This window comes from Zingiber officinale, chromosome 10B (genome assembly GCF_018446385.1).
Source record: "Zingiber officinale cultivar Zhangliang chromosome 10B, Zo_v1.1, whole genome shotgun sequence".
In the NCBI taxonomy this organism is placed as follows: Eukaryota; Viridiplantae; Streptophyta; class Magnoliopsida; order Zingiberales; family Zingiberaceae; genus Zingiber; species Zingiber officinale.
In genome coordinates this window covers 43,760,887-43,782,670 of record NC_056005.1, presented here as the reverse complement: position 1 = coordinate 43,782,670, position 21,784 = coordinate 43,760,887, and the positions used below count along the sequence as shown (strand labels likewise).

Below are 21,784 nucleotides of genomic sequence, written 5' to 3'. Positions count from 1 at the left end.
CGGAGAGCAAGCGATTGTTGGAGCCGTCGACCATCCAGGTCGTAGCATAAGTTCTTCCGACCTTCTACCACGACGAATCCAAGTCATATCCTATAAGCACGATTTCATCAGTTGTAGTAGTTGATGCAACGGTTAGAAATGGGAGCAAAGCCGCGGTGCATCTTTATACAATTATTATAGCTATTTTTATACTGATTTCACAAGATAATAATGGTGTGGATTAAGAAATTAAATTGGAGTGAGGTGGTAGGATCTCACAGTAGACCTGCGATTGAAGACGCTGGAGCAACTTTCCGGCCGGGAGCGCGAGGGATGAGTTTGGACGGAGGGATCTATTGAACTTTTCGGGGAAGCGTCAGGTCGCCCGGAGGACGGACGTCGGAGGGGACCGGGAGCGAGGGAGAGAGAGCGGGGAGGGAGAGGGAGGGAGAGCGACGAGGGAGATTTTATTTTTGGTAATAAGCGCCGTCGAAATTTTGAACAAAGGCGAGAAAGGGAGAGAGTAACTTCCATGGATTATTTTATTTGTAGTGAAATCGAGCTGGCGGTGCTACGTCTATGCGTCGTTCACGGTCGTGCACAAAGCGTCGCCCAGCATATCAAAACTATATATATATCTATATATATATATATATATATATATATATATATATATATATATATATATATATATATATAGTCGATATAGAAATATGTATTCCATATAAATTTATAACTGTAAATTAAATGCAGCGTGTGAGCTCTATCAAATGCTAATTAATTAAATTATAAAGGCAACCAAAAAAATTGAGTCGAAGCCGGCCATGGATATTAAAACCGTAAACTAGCCTTTGACTAGATCAGATATTCCAATTTTTTTTAATGGAACGGCGACTATAGTTTAGGAGTCAACTTGAAGATTTCTTAGCACGTAGTTAGGGCATTTGGTTTAATCTATGTGTTGCACGGATCGACTAAATTATTTTATGGATGATTCAACTTGCCTTCGAACTGTTGCTCATATTAATATGCATTTCACTTTCCAAATTAGTGTCCACTTCTAATAAAAAGCGTTATGATCATTTTTAAGGTATCAAACATTTGACCTTTGGATGCCATTGATTTTTATTGTGAAATTATAACAATCAAATTAGATATTCAAATTTTAGGGGAAAACGGAGACATGAATTAAAAATGGAACCATGACGCCGCCTTGGAAGACGACGACTTTGATTCTTAATTAACTATCTTTCTAGAATTTGTTGGAACCGGAAAAAGTTCAAAAACTAATAATAATAATAAATAAATAAATAAATAATAACCCACTAGTGGGCCTACTAGGCACTAGCCAGGTAAGTTTTGATGGGCGTCGAACTAAGGTTGCATTTCGTGGTTGGGCCCATCTATTGCCCACTTGGTTGACCCGCCTCAGTCAAACTAATTGTTATACATACTTCTCGAATACGATTACCGTAATATAAATACCGAGCCGTAGGGGATAACATTCGATCGCCGATTCAACACGGGAAAAAGAATACCAAATCAAACCACATAACCCAATTCGTTGGGAGCTAGCGAGCACGCCGGCTACGACTGCTCCCCATCCTCGCCCTCATCCTTCAACGCGACCGTTCGGAGGATCGAAAGTGGAGAAGGGCGAAGAGTCGCCATTTTTGAAGGCGTTTTTCAGCCGACAGTTGAGATTCGAAGTAAGAAAGCGACCGATTTCAAGTAGTTAAATCTCGCCTGCTCGTATTATTTGATTCTCCATTCTCCCCTTCTTCTCCCTGTAGATCTCTTTCCTTTCCCAGCTGCCTCTTCACTTTCGTTTCTGGATCTGTGATTCCTGGGGCAACCTCCTCGATTCTCAGGCAATTCCTTACCTCCCGATCCTTGGATTCGTTTGACTGCTTCTTATTCAGATTGAGCTTGTTTTTTTTTTTTCTGTACATGCTGTTTTTGTTCAATCGGGGGAAATGTTGGGTATTGGACTTTCTTGATTTTTATTTTTTATTTTATTTTTGCTTGTCCATGTCGTCAGCTTCTTCTGTTCAACGACTTTTGATAGTTGTTGAATCTGTTTTTGGTACTAATTGATTTGTCAGATTTGGTTAGTTCCGCGAAGGTAATGATTCAATGTGTTTGGTAGCTGGAGTCGCGCCGGTAGATTGTCTTTACTGGATGAAAAATTCAATTTATTTACCTATTTTTGACTTCTGTTTTGTTTGAATTTGACCATCTTTGTCACCGTTTTTCAAGCATTGAGGGCCAACTGCAAAAGTAACGGACATTTGACTATGTTGAGACTATCATTGGGGAGAATTTAGAGAAACTATGCTTCTTGTACAGCCTTTTTTGTTTCACTTTTACACATCAAGCTAAAGAGAACGAGGTTTATTATCTACTACTCCAGAGTCCAGAGTAGCTTGTTTGTAAAAGGAAATTTGAGAGGATTTAAACCATACACCTATCTGCTGTGTTTGTTTTTTTCTTCCTGAGAGCAAATAAGGGAAATATTCTTATGTGTCATAAATACTTAAACTTTTTTCATAATTAAACAATATTTTTAATTTAAAAAAAAAACTCAAAACTCTTTCAAATGTAGAAGAAAACAGTATTTGTCATTGCCTTTGGTAAGAGTTACTATAATATAGTGGTAATCTAGTTTATGTTTCCTTCACAGTGGAAATGATTTTGAAGTATTTGTTCTTCTTGTGCAGTGGGATCCTCTATTGGTTGATAGAACTTGCAGCCTTTATTATTGTGGATTGTGGTCAGTCTTTGGATATACAATAAAGTGAGTGTGGTTCATGTGAAGAGTCAACACAACTCTTGTTATGAGAAGAACAAGATGAAAATATCTCATCCATGGCACTTAGGCAATGGGAATGTGCAAACCATGCCAATGGTACGCCACAGACCAACTTCAAGAAGACCTCATTGGATCATCATCTTAGTATGCATGGTGTGTGTTGCCTTGATTGGGGCTTATGTCTATCCTCCTCGCCGCTATTCAGCTTGCTACTTCTTTGCTTCAAGTGTTTGTGGTCCTTTTAAGGATTGGTTACCTCCTGTAGCCCGTGTGCTTACGGATGATGAGGTTGCTTCACATGTTTTGATCAAGGAAATTCTCTCTATGCCAACTGTTGAGCCAAAAAATTCGAAAATAGCCTTCATGTTTTTGACTCCTGGTTCACTGCCCTTTGAGAAACTCTGGGAGAAGTTTTTTCTGGTAAATCTTTAACCTTTTATGTTGTGATTCTCTTGTTCGCTAATTGAAATGCTTTTCATTCTTCTGATGTGCCTTCAGTAATCTTTTTCATTGCGTGCATATAATCTTCTAGTCTTGGGGTCATCTGATATATGACTATTTAAACATTTAAGATATGACATGCCAAGTTTCAGCCCTTTTGAGTTGAATATGATATTCTCTACTCATTAATTATCTAGATGTTAAATGATTCCACAGAACCAGTACAGTTTTCATAATATTCGTGCATGTCAATGGTTTGACTTCATTGACTTGATCCAAATATATGAAAGAGAATTATCTTCAAATATATGGAAGAGAATTATGGCTGCTAGTCCGAACATAAAAAATTAATGCAATTATATATTTAAAATTTCAAAAGTATGATTTTTGTTAAATTCTCTAAAAAAATTTAATGTGTCAGATCACATTGTGATTTTAGTTCTTTTTGTGTAAAAGTTGCAAGTGTGCCCAAACAAAATATTCTAAATATGTGGGGTCGACCATTAAAATGGTGATTCAAACTTCACTATATATTTTGTATAGGGCTAGGGTTGATAATGTTCAACATGCCTGGATGCCTCACTCAACCCGTAACATGATTAACAAGGAGAAAAAAAATTTGGAAATGCCATGACACAACCCACATATGTAAATGAGTGACATGGAGTAACTGTTTGCCTAGTTAAATTAATTTTAATACCTTTTTACGTTGCCTAAATAAACTATTTAGAAGTTCAATTAATCTTTTTGATCATATGAAATTAATTTTAAAAACTCAAAATTTTAGTTTATTTTGCATAAATTTTATATTAACATGAATGGTGCAACCCGGTTATGACATAATTAACATAAATTCCCATGCCTAATTTTATCAGCCAATTTTTTAAACACTTCTTAAAAAATAAAAGTAATAAGGTTATTATGAATTAAAGACAATGGTAATGACATTTCTATTTTCATGAGTTTGATAAGCAAGGAAAGTGGCCGTTAACCATTTTCTCACTTTACAATAGACTCGTTCTTCACCATTTTGAATAATGATGTCCAAAATTCCTAAAAATGGTTTATTTAAGTGTGTTATCTATACATACTCTAGTGTCATCAATATCTCGTCATTGCCTTCTCTTCTTGATCTTAAAATTGGTCGAGATCTCTAATATTGGTTGTTCATATTGTAGTTCAATATGATCAATTTGCTAACCCAGAATAGCAGGGGCACCGGCTGTTTATTAGAATTGATTTATTTCCTCCCAGGTTCAATCATTAATGTTCCATGATGAACCAATTCTAGAAGGTACTACTCCTACCAGTTTTTCTAAAAAACATGAAACATAAAATTAGTTTTAACCTGAAATTAAGTTCTAAATTAAAATTAAGTAAAATTCAAAGTCATTATCTATTCCTTGCAGAAGAGTGGATGATGTTGATGAGAGTTGGGATGAAATATAGGTGGTGATATTCTAAAATATAGAGAATTGAAAATTCAGAAGACAGTAAGAAAACTTGAGACAAAGCTGAGACTTTCAGCGGATAAGAATGTAGGTATGCTAATTGAGAATTGATAACTTGAGATGAGTACGAGAAAGTGTTTGGATGAGAATTAGAGTGGGAGAATATTTCTGGATAAATTTTAAGAGTTTTTATTATTTGTATTGAATTTTTAAGTCTATTTTGGTATTTTTAACAGACAAAAGGCCAATATGCCCCCCATGATTTTATTTTATTTTTTTCTTTTATGGCTGTAATTTATACATTTGAAATGGTTTGAATTGGTTTCTTGTGGGGAAAGTTAATCAAGCCTGTGCTTGGGCTATGTTCGACTTTGCATGCATGTTTTGCTAACTAGGGTTGTGTGCGACCTGGCTACTGCACAAGTCATGTTGAGTCTGACATGTGGGCTTGTTAATCCCACCTAACTAGGGTTGGCCTGACTTTATGCCAAGCTCGGCCTAAATTGTGCCAGGCCTCAGACCATTTGCAAGTCCTAATAATACTTTCAAACTTTGAAATTTAAATTCTCAATTGTATTAATTTTATTGTTGTCTTTATGGTTAATAATTGTGTAAACTTGTCTTGAACGATCTACTTGGTGTGTTCCTATTATAGTAAAATTATATATTTAAGTGCTCATGTAAATGGGACAATTGTTTTTGTGTCACTGTGACTCGTTAAGTATTCTTTGAGATGAATGAATTTTAGTTAAACGTAGCACAGTTTGGTGGACTTTCCAGGTGCTCCAGTAGACTTTGATATATGATTATTCAAATATTTGAGATATGGCTCACCATGTTTCTGTCTTTCAGAATTGAATGTATTGCTTATTCATCTGTCAGTGCATCTGTTTAATGATGCCAGAAGACCATTATAATTTTCAAAGTACTTGCATAATTGGAAATTTAAAAATCTTAATTGTATTATAACAAATTATAATTATCTCTATTATTAATAATTGTGTACTTTATTTTGTCTAGAATGAGAATATGTAAGGGCATGACATGGTAAAATTATATGTTTAAGTGCATGTAAACTGGATATCTTTACATGTTATCATTTGACAATGTCCATTTTTTTTCAGACTTTCTAGTAACTGCCCTGTTGTTTTGTGTCATTGTGATTTTAGGAGTATTCTTCGCCTAAAAAAGAAATGAACACACAAAGATTCATGGTTTCTCTAACTCATTGTTAAACTTAATAGAATATGATTTCACTGCATAAATTTACATCTTTATATTTGCATACCAGCATCTTGATGCTACAATATCATCTTAATATCTTGTAACATTACTTAGCCCTGTGCATAACACTGTCTACATTTACTTGAACAGAATTTAGCCTCATTCAGAAATTAATAAAAATGTGTGTACCCAACATATTCCATTTCTCTGCAATATTGTCATGTAAAATTATGGACTACAAGGATATCTGGATTGGCTACTAGCTTTATGATCAAGGTATACCAATCACTTTGTACATGGTCAACTGCTTGACCAATGCTTGACATTGAAAGTGCCAACAATCAATGATTCAAAAGTTGGCCATGGATTTTATGTTACACTAATTTAGAAATGATGCTAGGTCGTCATTTTCATGTAAGCTGTGCAAGGCTTGACTTCTTTTCAACTTGTAGTTCGAAGTGGAACTAAATTTGTATTTACAGGGTCACAAGGGGAGATTCTCCATCTATGTACATGCATCACGAGAAAAACCAGTCCATGTGAGTCCTATATTTGTGGGACGAGATATTCGAAGTGAAAAGGTAATTTGAGAACCTGTTTTCTTACAGATTAATACATGCTTCAAATGTTCTACAATTGCATGATGAAATGGAATAAGTATTGAACAAAATACAATGGAACAGGATGTTTTTTTAATTCCATGTATGTTTTTACTGTACAATATCATCACACAGTATGGTACTAACTTGTGATGACCGAACTGTTTTTTGGTACTAGTTAAGCGTAAACGTGGTCAAACTTTTATGAAGAACAATGGAAATGCATGTGAAGATCTTAAATAACCAATTACGTGTTGTATCTATGGTTCATGTGCAATATCTTGTAGTCCCCTCGGATGGGTCTAGTGGCTAGCGCATAAGGTGTTGCCACAATGAGGTCTGGGGTTCGAATCTCGGCAAAGCCGAGGTAAATACCTCCTTTATGTTCTAGTCACTATTCCAAAGGCTAGTAGCCGTCCGTGATTTACCTCCTCCGTATTGGTCCTGGAACGGGTTGGCGGGGGCGCTGGGGGTAAGCGTATTCGCCTTTTGCCACAATGTGCAATATCTTGCAATTACATGTCAGCACTTGAGTAAATGTTTTCAGCCTGTTCTCCTTAGTATACATGCAACCTTTAGTCTTGTTTTTTCAGACCTTTGTCTCTCTCCAATTGTTATATATGTACAATGTTTTACATATTGCATCAACTTCATTGACTCATCTCAACAACGGAAAACAAACACATACACTCTGGATACATGATACCCACTTATACTTGATGCCTATCCCACCTACTTATGGAAGGAAAGGGGAAGGAAGGAGTTAAAATGGAGGGTAGGGGAGAGAAAAAAAGATACTAAAATATGTCTATTTAGAAAGAAGAATACAAAAGAAGGAAATTAGACTATCTGGCCACTTCATTTGTCTTCCTTAATAGAAAGGAAAAAAAGAAATTGAAAATGTCTATTTTATCCACGTTTGATTGTAGGGATGTTTTTTTTATCCATGTATTTTACAACTTACAATTATATACTTCACAAACTTTGAATTAAAAAATATATGCAATTTGAAAGAATTAAAAATATGAGCTGAGTTGACAAAAACAAGTTTTAGATTTTTTTTCTTTCTTTTCCTGATTTTTAGGTTCAGATAATACAATGCATTTTTTTTTTTCATAATCTGAATCTCTCTAGTTGGGTCAGGTTTTCTTGCAATCTTACCTCACCCTCAGATGGACATAAATTAGTCGTATAAATGACAACGCTAGAAAATTGTCATTTAAAATTGACAACACATGAAATAGGGATGATTTTCTCCATCCATATATTTACAGTTTAAAATTTTATACTTCATTTAAAAAAAATAAAATTGTTTGACGATTGAAAGGATTAAAGATTGAAGGGAGCTAGTAAAAAAAAGCTTCAGATTTTTTTTTTTAATTATTTTTTATTTTTGATTTTCAGGTTCAGAGAACACAGTTAAATGAGACAATGCCCCAAGAAACATAGGGATGCCTTTCTCCATCCATATAACTACAACTTGTATTATATACTTTACTTAATTTTAATTAAAAAATTAAAAAATTGAAAATTTAAATGATTTAAAATCAAAATTCAGCTAGCAAAAAATGTTTCAGATTTTTTATTTCCTTTTTAAAATTTTGGGTTCAGATGGTATAGTAAAGAAAATAAAATTCTTGTAACCTTGCAGGTACATTAAATGATATCTTGGATAATTTTGATAACTTTTAAAGATAAAATAGTAATCTGGCCTTACAAAAACTATCCCTCTCTTTCGTTAGTAGATGGGCCATTAAGGATAACTAGTGATAGCACATGTACCATCCACCCTCCATAGTTTCTCCTTCATCCCTTCTTTCTATCTTCCTCTCTGGCCACTCCACAGCTTCCTCCCCTTTCTCCACAATCTCTCCCTCCCCTCCTTTCCTCTTGTTTGGTCTGCCCTTCTCGCTCCACTTTTGTTAAGTTTGATGTTGACCCTTGTTGACTCATGCACCACGAGACACAATTTAAGGCTTTACTTGCTTTTGCCCAATCTAATCTTTCGACAAGCTATACCTAATCCTTCATGAAGAGGTGAAAAGGTGGCATGCAGGGATTGGGGCTGGTGAAATGAGCAACCTCATAGTTTTGCAACTACGTTATCATCAAGTTCTCTAGCATTGTAGGTGTGGTTGTACAAGGGCATTGTATGAAATTTTAGTTTTATTCGTATTCATTTACTTCATTGATGCAAAGTAGAAGAACACATTCTCTTTCTCTTCAATCTCTATCCTCCATCTCTCCTTTTCTCTCCCATGTTCCATCCCTTCAAGGAAACATGCATGAATGTTCCTAATTTTCCTCAAACAAGATGTTTCTGCATGTAGGTTGTTTGGGGGAAGATTTCTATGGTTGATGCGGAGAGACGACTTCTGACAAATGCACTCCAAGACCCTGATAATCAACACTTTGTGTTGCTTTCTGACAGGTATTCATTTACTGCTTGTCAAAGATCAGTTGGCCTCTTTATTACACCAACATGATGATCAACCATGCTGCCTATATGACAGTTGTGTTCCTCTTCATAACTTTGACTATGTCTACAACTATTTGATGGCAACAAATGTCAGTTTCATCGACAGGTACAACCATGTTATTCCGTTTCTCCTTCAACAATGAGTTTGTTTATTGTATTCTGAAGATGTTTACCAAATCTGGCAACTCTTCTGAATATTTTTTGATAATATGTTTCTTAAAAATTGACTTGATGTGCTGATTAACAATTTTGTTGCTATCTCTTTTATCCGATTGTTATTAGTTTCTGGGATCCTGGGCCTCATGGAAATGCAAGGTATACTGAGCATATGTTACCTGAGATTGAAGTGAGAGACTTCAGAAAGGGTTCTCAGGTACAGTTTTCCTAAAAATTACCAGGAGAATTTTTTTATGCTGATGCTGCAGCAAAAGAAGGCAAAATCCTTGTCTTACATGACATCTGTGGTCTTTCTTTTTTCCCCTTATACTGAACATAAGCTTATCATTTCCTAAAGCACTAGTTGATCCTTTTCTGCAATGCAGTGGTTCACAATGAAGCGCCAACATGCCTTAATAGTACTGGCAGACAGTCTCTACTATACAAAATTCAAGCTTTATTGCAAGGTAATAAAATAGTTGTTCTTCTTAGTGTGATTTTCTACCAGAGAATAGCTGAAAATAGGTTAACTGATGTAAAATGAAATCGGAGTAAGATCAAATATACTTCTTTGTCTAACATGTTTTAATATTATTTTTATTTATTTTAAATAGTAATGATTTATTTACTATATGTCAGATGTAAAAAGCTTTACAAATTATAGCTAGATTCACTTTTATGACTCTACAGAGCAAAAATTTCAATTTTACTGTTATTTGAGAGTTTCTCCTCCTTGATGTCTCTATTTAGTATTGTTGCACTGATTAATTTTAAGAAAAATCAAAAGTTGTTTTAAGTTTACATGATAGGAATATCAAGGGAATGTAATAATGACTGAGCCATGATATTGAGTATTTGCTAGGCTAGGTTGGTCAAACACTACAAATATACTGATTTTCTTTTTTTTTTTTTTTTTTTTTTACCTCTCAGCCAGGTTTTGATGGTCGTAACTGCTATGCCGATGAACATTATCTGCCAACTCTATTCAATGTATGCAGATAAGAACATCTTGTGGCATACTTTTCCTGGATAACAGCTAACTTGATCTTGTGGTCATCACTAACCAATTGGATACATTCTGCAGATGGTAGATCCTACTGGGATTGCCAATTGGTCTGTGACACATGTTGATTGGTCTGAAGGAAAGTGGCACCCAAAAGCATACCGAGCTCAGGATGTAAGTTATGAACGCCTGAAGAATATAACAGTAAGCATTTTTTCTTGAAAAATTATGATCCAAACTGTCCTAATGCCTCTAGTTCTCATTAGTTGATATGGTTCTTGACAGTCAATTGATGAGAGTTTCCATGTCACCAGCGATGAGAAGGTAATCCACTTGTATTTCTTTTAGAATGATCCTTCCTCTGGTTCTGTTAGTTTTCTGCATAGGTTTGTACAAAGCTGTGAGCATCACCACAGGCACAAAATATTTTCTCGTGTGATTGCTTTGGTCAATAAATATGTGATAAATATTTTTACATCTTTGGTGGTAGAACTAAGACACTTCATGCCAATATTGATATTTTCACCAATATTGATATTTCAAGTACAGAAACCTATGAGATAAACACAACAAGAACTGAATTCCTTGCATATTTGATGTGCTTATGTTCAGAAAATTCATGTAGCGACCATATATGCTATAGATTTACAAGGGAATCTGATGATTGATGCTACATGACATGATAAAGTGAATTCTGCTGTTTAACCGACCTTCAGTAATGGTACTTGTCATCCCCTTTTCTTGCAGAAAGTGGCGACTTTAAAACCTTGTATGTGGAACGGAATGAAGAGACCTTGCTATTTGTTTGCGAGGAAATTTTATCCCGAAACTCTTGATAATCTGATTCAATTATTCTCCAATTACACTGCTATATGATTTATCAACTTGGATGTCATTCTTTGGTGTGGTGTCTGCCTCCTGACATGAGGTTGTTGGATCATTCCTTCATGAAATCCACTCACATTTTGCAACCAGATGATTGAAAAACCAGATGAATGTTGGAGCAACTGGAATGACCCGGAAGTATGTTTATGATTAGGGTTAAGAGGTGGCTATTTGATGATACACTGCACCCAGTTTTTAGTTAGATATCTTTTCTCTTTTAGTTGTGTTTCTCCCTGTTTATTCGATCACTACGCAGCAAATTTTGTTAATACATTAAACATTATGTTTAATTCTTTTGTAATTCTGGGACAGTTTATTTATGATCTTTTTCAATTCATCCCTAAAGTGAAATTAAGAAAAGCAGAAAAAGGATGCCTTTCAATTTTGAAGTTATCATTCATTAAATATATCTTATTGGAGGGAGTTGGGCGAACATATTCGTTTTTTATCATCATGAAACATATGAATATAATTATAATATGATATAAAATGGTAAATAGCAATAAATATAAAAAAGGTAAATAGCATAAAAGATCAATTCATCTACTGCAAAATTCAAATGATATACTTGTAACAAAGTTCATCCTTATGTCTTGGTAGGAATCTAACTTCAGGCCCTACTCAAATTTTTTTTTCTACTATAGGAGATTGAGTCACTAGTGAAGACATAATCTCACACAATGACTAATGCTCAGTGGTAAGATAACAATCTTGTGGATTTTTCTACTCAGTATTATGCTATCATAATCAAGGAGTCTTGACGTAATGGTAAAATTATTGTCATGTGATAAAAGATCATGAGTTTGAATTCTGAAAATAATTTTTTACAAAAAATAAAGTAAGATTGCAATAGGATAAGATAGAAGCAAGGATTGCAATACGTACCCACCCATATTAAACTCTAAAAAATAGTAACTTAAAATTTCAATCTATTCTTTTATGATAATATTTGCTTTGTTATTAAAATCCTATTTGTGTTATTTGGTAGTTTTTTTTTTTAAAAAAAATACTAACCTAATTTGTAGTAGGTCTGGGTACCCGTTTATTTTTTGACCAGCTTAATTTTTGACTAGCAAATGAGAGTATAATAATTAATAATTTACGGATGTTACGTTTTAGAAGATAGGGCTCTAAATGAACTAAGTATTCATGAATAATTTTAGTGTTCGGTTTAGTAAGAATTTATTTATGCTCATTCAATATACACAAGATTAATTAAATAAACAAACTTGAACAACTCGTTAAGTTAAACAAACAAATTTGAACATATATATGTTCAACTTGTTAACGTTCATGAACAACGTTATTCACCAACGCTCTTGAACAATGTTCACAAATCATATTTATTAATAAAACTCTTTTTAATATACTAAATACACAATAAATAAAATAAAATAAATAAATTTAACTTATTAAACTCAATAACCAATCAAACAACTAAAAATTTCAAACAATCAAAAAATCTTAATTAAGAGTTCGATAACATCTAAACGAACCAAGCTCAAGCCAAGCTCAAACCAAGCTCAAGCCAAGTTTAAATTGAGAGTTCGATAGCATCTAAACGAACCAAGTTCAAATCAAATTTTAAACAAGCTTATTAAAAAATAAATCAAGTCAAACTTGAATAATCATTTCAAAAGTTTGATTCATTTTAAGTTCGGTTCGACTTAATTATCTTATTAAATAAGTTTAAACACTCTAAAATTTAACTCGGTTCGACTTGTTTATCGTCCTATTAGAAGAGAAACAATATCTCCTTAATTATTTTAAAATAAGGAAGGAGATGGCCAATTAGTTTATTTAAAAGTGAGAGAAGTCATTAAAAAAAATAAAAAATAATAATAATAATAATAATAAAAAGCAGATGAGCCACTTTCCTTACGAAATCATATTGTTTTATTTTATTCAAAGTAAAAGAGCAAAATTAAAATATATTATAATGAAATTTACACACAATCGCAAAGTATTTTTCCACCGATCGATCATAAAAAAAAAATAAAGGAAAGAAGAAGAAAACCGCGCACAATATTCTACACAAATTTTTATCTTCCCATTGGCCAGACAAAGTTTTCGCCATCCAAAATCGCAACTTTTTCTCCCCTTTACCATTCACCCTTTGCCATTTGATTTCGTTTTCCCCAATTTCATCTTCAAACAATCTAAAAACCGTTGGTCGATGCCGCCTGTCTCCGCATTGGATCAAACGCCGTCGTCTTCTGCGCACGAATCGAGCACCGTCGTCAGATTCTCAAGCCTTCGCGGAGTACGATGGCGCATCGATCTCGGCGTCCTGCCGAGTTCTTCTTCTTCCATCGTTGATCTCCGGCGTGTCGCTGCAGATTCCAGGAGGAGGTCGGACTGTCTTTTCCTCGACATTTTGTGTTTTTTTGACGGAATTGTCCAAGGAATGCCTTTTCGTCTCAATTTATCGAAAATGGGAGAAATATATTCAGTTCAGTTGATCATCGACCGGCTATCTGTTAATGCTATATTTTATTTTTAAGAAATTTATTTATCCTCTTATCGGATCTACCATCATCTTCAAGACGACATCAAGTGCTATAATTAAAAGAAAATTCATCTTTTTTTCCTTAAAAATCATGTGTCTTTTTTTTTGTTTTGGAATTTCTTCGTCAACCCACATACCTTTTTGCTTGCCAGATATGCCAATCTGAGACGAAGGCTTATAGTCGATCCTCATCTCTCAAAGGATGATATCAATTCTGATCTTGTCAAGGACAATCCATTATCACAAAGCCCAGGTAAGTGGTAAACTTGCTGTCCTTTTTAATTTTTAGTATCAAGCTTGCATGTGAACGAAATGTCCTTCCTTACAAACAAATACTCTTCCTTTATATACAAAAAATGGTATAATAAGAGCAATTCATCAGTTTACATTCACTTTTCTTTGCACACTGCATCATTTGTGATGTATATATGTTCATATATATGATGTTGATGTGAAGACTCCATATTTCAAGTTGGAACAGGAAGGTGTTTGACATACATAACTAGAGAAATATCTGTTTTCCAGGCAGACAACTAATATTGTAGCAACTCATGGTTATTTTGGGTGTTTTGTCCCCAAGGAGGAATGGATCTCCTCCCAAGATTAGTGGACCAAATCTGAACTCCTTCACTGAATTTCGTATCTTTCTCATACCTCTTGTTTGAGGAGAATTTGGATTGAAATTGACTCCAACATTTAGCCCCATTGAATTGGAAGGCAATAGTTTTGTCAAAAAGTCTAATAGAACGATTTTATGAGAAGAATCAAATCTCATTAGAGAGAAACAAGATGGATGAATTCCTCTTTAGAGGGTTAGGCTTTTGTGGATTGTGTCTCTTTATCTATTTGCACTGCAGATTTAACGAGCGCATGAAACTTTGTTTTCTTGAGCTATAGCGTGATTGAAACTTCTAAATCTTGGTTGACTTTCTTTCCTTTGGCTACTGAGAAGACTGGGAAGCTAGTTTGGAAGGAAGAAATTGAAAGAGTACTTTGCTTTAAGGGGAGGCAAAAATCCAAAGTCCCTGAAGGATGGATGTTCCATGTCATTGACACAGTGCCTTTGGGCCTAGTAAGGGATGGAATCCCTTGGGTTTCTCACCCATAGTCTAAGGGAAAATGGTTTCTTGTTTGTTTTGATAACATGACTTGATGACCTCAATTTTGAAAACGCAAACTCAATCTTATCTGTTTGTTTTATGAATTTTGTCTGGAATATAGGATAACATGGTTTACATTGACACTGATCCACATGTTGTCTCAACAGATAGCATTTGGAGCCGCTATTTTAGGAATGCTGAAGTGGAAAAGATGCTTGATCAGGATTTGTCACGGTTGTATCCTGATCAGGAAAGTTATTTCCAGACAACCACATGCCAGACTATGTTGAGACGAATACTTCTTTTGTGGTGCCTTATTCATCCAGAATGCGGATATAGGCAAGGTGCATACAGTTTTTTTGTTTTCATCCTGGTTGCCTCACATTGCTGGATCTGTGTTTGCTTTTGCTATTTAAACAACAATTATCATAAAAGCATATTTTGTTGCATTTTTGTGATTCATAATGTGATATTTTGAAAACAACAAGGCAAATCAAACTTTGAACAAAACTACTAATTTTCTACTTAGTCGTGCAACCAATAAATTTGTCATACTTGCCACTCCAGGATTGTTACTAGAAGTTTGTGCTATTCAATTTCAGAAATAGTTTTTTCCTTTGCAAATACAAAAATTGAACAAATAGCTGCAAGTTTGCACATAGTTTATTTTTTTCCTATATTAAGGTGTCTCAACCACTAAACTAGTGATTTATTCAAGCATAACTCTTACCATAGAAAGAGACGAGAATCCTTGCTGATCTGGATTGTTCTATGTAGAACCAGTTCTCTAGGTCTTAAATATTTTTAATACACCAGAATATTGTTAGTACTCACTTGCATTTCCTAGTATATACTATATAGTATAATGAACAACTTATTTTGCGTCTAGCTATTGATTGTAAAGTTTTTCCTCTTGATAGTTCTGAATGTTCCATAGTTTTATGTTGCATTTATTTCCGTTTTTGGAAATTGCTAGTTCCAAATTGCTGCAGCCAAATTTAATACATAACACCTTATCAATAATGGCAGCATAGATTTCAGATATTACCATGTATTTTGTATTTGTTTTTTACCTATATGTTATCTTTCTACAGGAATGCATGAACAACTAGCTCCACTTTTGTATGTTCTTCATGTTGATCTCCAGTACCTTTCACATGTACGTGGACAATATGAAGACCACTTCAATGATGAATTTCAAGGGGTATCTCTTCCTGAAACTGACTTGAGTGCCAACTATAGGTTTGAGAAAATCATGAATCGGAACATAGGAACTGATGGAGATAATAGTTCACAAGGGAAAACTGCCAAAGTGAGAAGCCTTGATGAGCTAGATCCTGAAACAAAGGACATTTTTTTTATGAGCGATGCTTATGGAGCAGAAGGAGAGTTGGGTGTCATCTTATCAGAAAAATTCATGGAGCACGATGCCTACTGCATGTTTGATATTTTAATGAATGATGCCCATGGTGTGGTTGCGATGGCAGAATTCTTCTCTCCTTCTCCCTCCATTGGGTCCAGTACAGGATTGCCTCCCATAATTGAAGCTGCCTCAGCAATTTATCAACTCCTTGCTACCGTTGATTCATCTCTTCACAGTCATCTGGTTGAGCTTGGTGTAGAGCCTCAGTACTTTGCAATGAGATGGCTACGTGTTTTATTTGGACGAGAATTTCCACTAGAGGATCTTTTGATAATGTGGGACAAAATATTCTCTTACCCTAACAATAAAAATTTTCCACATCAGGCAAATGAGCTAGAATTTAGATGCAGGATATTGTGCTCACCTAGGGGAGCATTTATCCTAGCAATGGCTGTTTCTGTTCTACTTCACCTGAGATCTTCACTTCTAGCCACTGATTTTGCAACAGCTTGTCTCCAGAGGTTATTAAATATTCCTGAAGACTTAAATGTCAAGAAGTTGATCGAGAAAGCAAAGTCACTGCAAGCTCTTGCTCTGGACTTGGTTTTCTCCTCTTGTTCTCAGGGAGGAACCTCTAGATATAATCGTGAAGGTAGAAGAGGACATAGCCTTTCCTATGGTTCTAGCCCAATCACTCCAAATCAACTATCAGACAGCTACTGGGAAGAGAAGTGGAGATCTATGTATGCATCAGAAGAACTTAAAAAGGGAAATAGCACCACTACCACTTCGAGTGATAAGAAAAAGGAAGCAGTAGCTAGAAAGTTCAGTCTATCAAGGACAGGATCTGTTCCTTGTCCAATGGAGATACCAAACAAAAATGGAGGACCTTCTGATGAGAAAACTATTGTAGACAGTAATACTGAAAATGACCAAAGTAAGTATAGATGTGGAATTCCCAGTACTTCAGAGGTAGAAACAGAATCATATTTTCATGGGGAACAGGATGATCAAAATATCAAGAGAAAGCAATCAGACGTTGCTGGCGAAACATGTTTTAGTGCTGAGAATTTGTCAACAATGACCAGTCCCCTTAGAATGGTCAATGACCATGAGTATGACTCAGATGAAAGTAGTGCCACATCAAGTTCGTTGGTTGTTGATTCTTATGATGAGATTAATCATGTGGAAGAGCCATGTAGTTACATTATTGATAAGGAAGGTATCACCAAGTGTATAAGCGAAAGTGGACATGGATCAGGTAGAGAAGAAACAGATGCAGCACCTCTAAAGCAGCAGAAACCACTTGCTGGTAGATTTCAGTTGTTTCAAAAATCTAATAGAGGCGGTTGTCAAGGTAACCTAGAAAATGGAACAGCTGAATCTAAAACATCCTTGTTGATGCAGATTGTTGCACTATTTCTGTTCTACAAATTTAATCATCCACGCTGTAATTCCTTTTCAGTGCATGAAAGGATGAAAGATGAGGACAAAGATATCAATGTGACTTTAAGAACTATCGGAAAGTCCATGTTTGATAAAATACAGGTAAAGTGTTCATTTAACAGAAAAGGTTACAATTAATTTTTTTAGCTGTCATTTCATCTCTGTTAGTTTGTTATGCCTGGATGAAATTTGTCTAGCATGGTTGTAATAAAAAATGACAAGGCCAGTTTAGCTGGACTTTTCAAACCATTTTCCTTTTTCATAATTTTTATAATAAGACAATTGTTAAGATAGGAGACGACGAGTTGCTCGGAACCGAGAGGTTTAGACATTTAGAATCATTTTTGCAAAATGATGGAGGGATTGAGAGAGATGTTTTATACATAACATAAGCAGGATGATTGAATGAGGGACAACATTGGGTGTTTTATGTGTCTGTAACCTCTAAAACTTAAAGGAAAATTCTACAGAACCACAGTTCGACCTACTATATTATATAGAGCTGAATGTTGAGCTATGACTTGAGCACATGAGCAGAAGATGAGAGTTGTAGAGATGAGAATGTTAAGGTGGATGTGTGGACATACGAGAATGGACAGAATAAGAAATGAGAGCATTAGAGAGAAAGTCAGAGTTACATCTATTGAGGGAAAACTCCGAGAGACACGTTTAAGATGGTATGAGCATGTACTTAGACGACCAATAAATGCTCCAGTTAAACGATATGAAAGTACGACAAACACACATATCAAACGAGGAAGAGGAAGACCAAAAAAGACTTGGTTAGCAATGATAAAACAAGATAAACTTCATTTAAATATAGATGATGATATAGTTGAGGATATAGTTCAATGACGTAAAAGGATCCATATAGCCGACCTCACCTAGTGGGATAAGGTTTGCTTATTGTTGTATAATTTACTGATAAATTGCTATCTGAATAATTGAATATTACTAAGTGATATACCACCTTGCAGTGAATGCAATGGTAGGGTAAGTTACATGTACCCAGCCCCAAATAGTGGGACCAACAAGACTTGATGATGTGATAATGATGACTAATTGATCTTTCTCTTTGAATAATTAGTCTCAACTAGTTTTTATATTAGTGAATTGTGTGCCTAGCATAATAATTATGGCACATTGTTGTGGTTAAGCCATCTCTTGTCCATAAAACAATATATTTTCTGCTCCAACATTTAAAAATAAACCATAATATATAAAAAAATCTCTGTAGTTGGATTCAAGCTTTCTGTTGAATAGCTACAGCTTGTGGATCAAAATATATTTATGAGATGTGTATTAAAAAATCTTATGATTTGACTCTTCTGCCTAAATTTTTCCTTTGAAATGCAAGAGAATTTCCATGCCGCAAATACTAGCATGCACATAATTGACTGGGTTTCGAGGTTTTGTGGATGACGCATACTCTATCAACCATAGTTGCAAATTTCAATGTTGGGGTTTTGAGGTTTTGTGGATGAGGCATACTCTATTAACCATAGTTGCAAACTTCAATGTTGGGGAAAATGGGCCATGATAAGGCTTCAAAATAGTCAGGTTTAAAACATTTCAAAGAACTTGAGCCTACCTGGAGGTCTATATATTGAACACTAGTTTTTTTTAGAGACAATACCTTGAACATTACTCAATCAAATTAGTAAGGAGAAAATTTGTGATCACAATGTTATGGTACTCAAGCATAGCAAATTTGTTTGACAGAATTTTTTTTCCATCTTCTAATGCGTTTAAGAGTTTAATGAAAGATGCATGTCCTTTCAAATTTCCTACTTCTTTCCCACCATCTAAAGCTTTAAAGGGTGAAAAGGAAGACGGTAGCTCTGAACAAGCTGCCCTTCTCATTAATTCTGTCTGACTTATAAATCGATACATTAATAGGTATTAACTGCAACACTTAACTAAATGACTGGAATTTATGGACTTCTTTGGCATTTCAACCAAAGGATGATAAACCCATTGCAATGCTAGTCTCTTTTTTTTTCCTTCATAATTTCAATGAAAACATTCACAGGATTTGACAAAAGGTATATTATTCCTGTCTTGCTAAAAAAAATGGTGAGGTCAATTAAGTGTTTGATTAGCCACCATCTAGTCTGAGCTTTTTGAATTATGCTATCTTAGTTTTTGTAAACCTCATCTTTATGGTATACACCTGTTTATAACCTTCTATTCAGCAGATCATTGAGTTGGCCTTAAAGAAAGATCAAATCCCTGAAAATTCTGGAAATAGCAGGTCGAATGCAGATGATCTCGGACAACAGCAAATTGCGGCATTTGCAGCCCTCGATGAACTTCAGAAGATTAGCAATTTGTTATCTGAGATGTAACACGATAGCAATATGTACATAGATCGTTATATATGATTGTTTCCTCTTTTTCTCTAAGTACATAATCCAAAATATCATCATTTGTAGGTGTCTCCTTATTCAATCTATTTGGGGGCAACGAAAGTGAGATTTTGTAGATAAGTCCAACTTGTACATAAAATTCTAATGTCCAAGTGTGTTGATTGAGATTTTTTTTCCTTGAAACTTTTTATCTAAAATCCAAAGGAAGTTTGACAGCTTCTACTTGTCTAAATGAGCTGTTCTGTACAAAACTTTTCAGTTTACACCATTATAACCCTTTGTAATCTGTTTCAAAGTGAGTGACTTAAAATTCCTTTGAGAGGAAAAGCTATTCTGCTACTACTTTTCTGCTCTGTTCTTCACAATATTATGTTTTTACAAATGCTGAAACATCATCTAGTGATTTATTTTGTTTGACCCAATCTATCATTTAGTAATCATATACACCCAAAAAATCACTTGACCCTCTAAACTCGTGTTTATGGTAAAATAGGGGATAAATTCCTTATAGCTTATTCATAGAAATTCTAATTTACTACCATCACAGGGATTACGTTTAGAAGTATGGGTAGAAAACTATTTCCTCAAAGTCGTAAGCATGGGCACATTTTCTCCTAAATCTAGTGAAGAACATTTTATTTGAAGAGCTCAAATTTAGAATGACATTTTAAGCAAGTTGCAATATTATCCGAATTACATACTTAACTTTCATAATACCAAATCACCTATCATAATACCCTTCCTCTTTCTCTATAGGCCATTAGTTTAGACAAAACTAATTAATAGATGTAGAGAAATCTGAATCACTTCTAATCAAAATCAATATACTTTTGAAAATATTCTTAATATATTTATGCTCTTGGATCTAAATTTGATAATGTAAATTGAGAATAGTGAATTTTAAACTTACTTGATAAAATTTATCATAAACTCATTATAAGGCCTAGAATAATAATACACACTAACCAATACCACCAATAGTTTCCAATAACACACCCTTGATTTGAAAAATATCAAATTTCAAAATTTTTGAATGTTATAGATCCATCAGTCAGTTTCGTCTTAAATTGGCTGATGAATATAGAAACTCCAAATCATTCCAAACCAAAATTAATATAATCCTGAAAGCCTCCTTAATATATCCATGTCCTTGGATCTCAATTCGATAGCATAAATTGAGAATAGTGAATTTTTAAATTTGTAAAGGCTTGATAAAATTTATCACAAGCTCATTCTAAGGTCTAGGATAATGATACTTGCTAATTGGGTTCTTAGGACTCCCCTATTCAAAAAATATCAAACTTTTAAATTTTTCAGTTTGATCTAAAACTAATTGATAAATTTAAAAAACCTCAAATCACTTTAAACCAAAATCAATGTACTTTTGAAAATATCTTTAATATATCTATTTGAATTCGATAGCATAAATTGAGAGTAATGAACTTTTGAATTGGTAAAGTAAAAAATTTAGAGATATGCTCTCAATTTAATTCACTACTCTTAATTTATACCATTAAATTTAGATCCAAGGGCATAAATACCTTGAAAGAGGTTTCTAAGAGTGCAATGATTTTGATTTGAAGTGATTTAAAGTTTTCTAGATCCATTAGTTAGTTTTGTCTGGAACTAACTGATGGACCTATAGAGAAAGAGTATTTCAAAAATATGGTATGTGATTTGGTATCATGAAAGTTAGATACGTGATTTAAGTACTGAAACTTGTTTACATGATTTAGTAAAATGCCAAATTTAGAAAGGTACACAAATACTAGGGCACAAAGATTTGAAGCTGTTAAGATAAAAATTAAAGTTAGTATCAACTATTAGGTATATTATTCAGTGGTATGTTTCTAGGTGGCTAAATAGTCAAAGCATCCACATCAGATACCCTATTCAAATATGTTACCCTAAATTTTAGATAGAGTAACTAAAAAATCTTTACATTAGCTACCCTATCCATCCCCTAAA

The 21,784-nt window shown here is 34.3% G+C and overlaps 2 protein-coding genes across 5 annotated transcripts; both read left to right on the top strand.

The window, feature by feature from the left end:
- Window positions 1–1,472: 1,472 nt before the first annotated feature.
- Window positions 1,473–11,366, top strand: LOC122029611 (glycosyltransferase BC10-like). 2 transcript variants are annotated; one of them, XM_042588679.1, is made up of 11 exons: window positions 1,473–1,688; window positions 2,700–3,211; window positions 6,390–6,488; window positions 8,837–8,937; window positions 9,020–9,091; window positions 9,268–9,358; window positions 9,528–9,608; window positions 10,072–10,131; window positions 10,226–10,318; window positions 10,430–10,468; window positions 10,892–11,366. In XM_042588679.1, exons 2-11 carry the CDS (start codon window positions 2,831–2,833, stop codon window positions 11,018–11,020), a joined length of 1,146 nt encoding a protein of 381 aa, XP_042444613.1. In that variant the 5' UTR covers window positions 1,473–1,688; window positions 2,700–2,830; the 3' UTR covers window positions 11,021–11,366. The 2 variants fall into 2 exon arrangements, with proteins under 2 accessions (XP_042444613.1, XP_042444611.1); XM_042588677.1 differs by having other exon boundaries at window positions 1,474–1,688; window positions 10,226–10,348.
- Window positions 11,367–13,027: 1,661 nt separating this feature from the next.
- LOC122030250 (TBC1 domain family member 5 homolog A-like) lies at window positions 13,028–19,995 on the top strand. 3 transcript variants are annotated; one of them, XM_042589432.1, is made up of 6 exons: window positions 13,030–13,381; window positions 13,691–13,791; window positions 14,806–14,982; window positions 15,733–17,358; window positions 17,467–17,549; window positions 19,646–19,995. In XM_042589432.1, the coding sequence occupies exons 1-6, from the start codon at window positions 13,206–13,208 to the stop codon at window positions 19,793–19,795; spliced, it is 2,313 nt and encodes a 770-aa protein (XP_042445366.1). In that variant the 5' UTR covers window positions 13,030–13,205; the 3' UTR covers window positions 19,796–19,995. The 3 variants fall into 3 exon arrangements, with proteins under 3 accessions (XP_042445365.1, XP_042445366.1, XP_042445368.1); XM_042589434.1 differs by having other exon boundaries at window positions 13,033–13,381; window positions 19,702–19,995; XM_042589431.1 differs by having other exon boundaries at window positions 13,028–13,381; window positions 15,733–17,549.
- Window positions 19,996–21,784: the final 1,789 nt, after the last annotated feature.

Bases quoted from the DNA above. Each gene is read 5' to 3' on its own strand.
- LOC122030250 (XM_042589431.1), top strand. From the start codon at position 13,206: ATGCCGCCTGTCTCCGCATTGGATCAAACGCCGTCGTCTTCTGCGCAC. The intron at 13,792-14,805 runs GTAAGTGGTAAA...TTGTCTCAACAG, and splicing joins TCCATTATCACAAAGCCCAG to ATAGCATTTGGAGCCGCTAT. The intron at 17,550-19,645 runs GTAAAGTGTTCA...TCTATTCAGCAG, and splicing joins CCATGTTTGATAAAATACAG to ATCATTGAGTTGGCCTTAAA.
- LOC122029611 (XM_042588677.1), top strand. From the start codon at position 2,831: ATGAAAATATCTCATCCATGGCACTTAGGCAATGGGAATGTGCAAACC. The intron at 9,359-9,527 runs GTACAGTTTTCC...TCTGCAATGCAG, and splicing joins ACTTCAGAAAGGGTTCTCAG to TGGTTCACAATGAAGCGCCA. The intron at 10,349-10,429 runs GTAAGCATTTTT...GGTTCTTGACAG, and splicing joins AACGCCTGAAGAATATAACA to TCAATTGATGAGAGTTTCCA.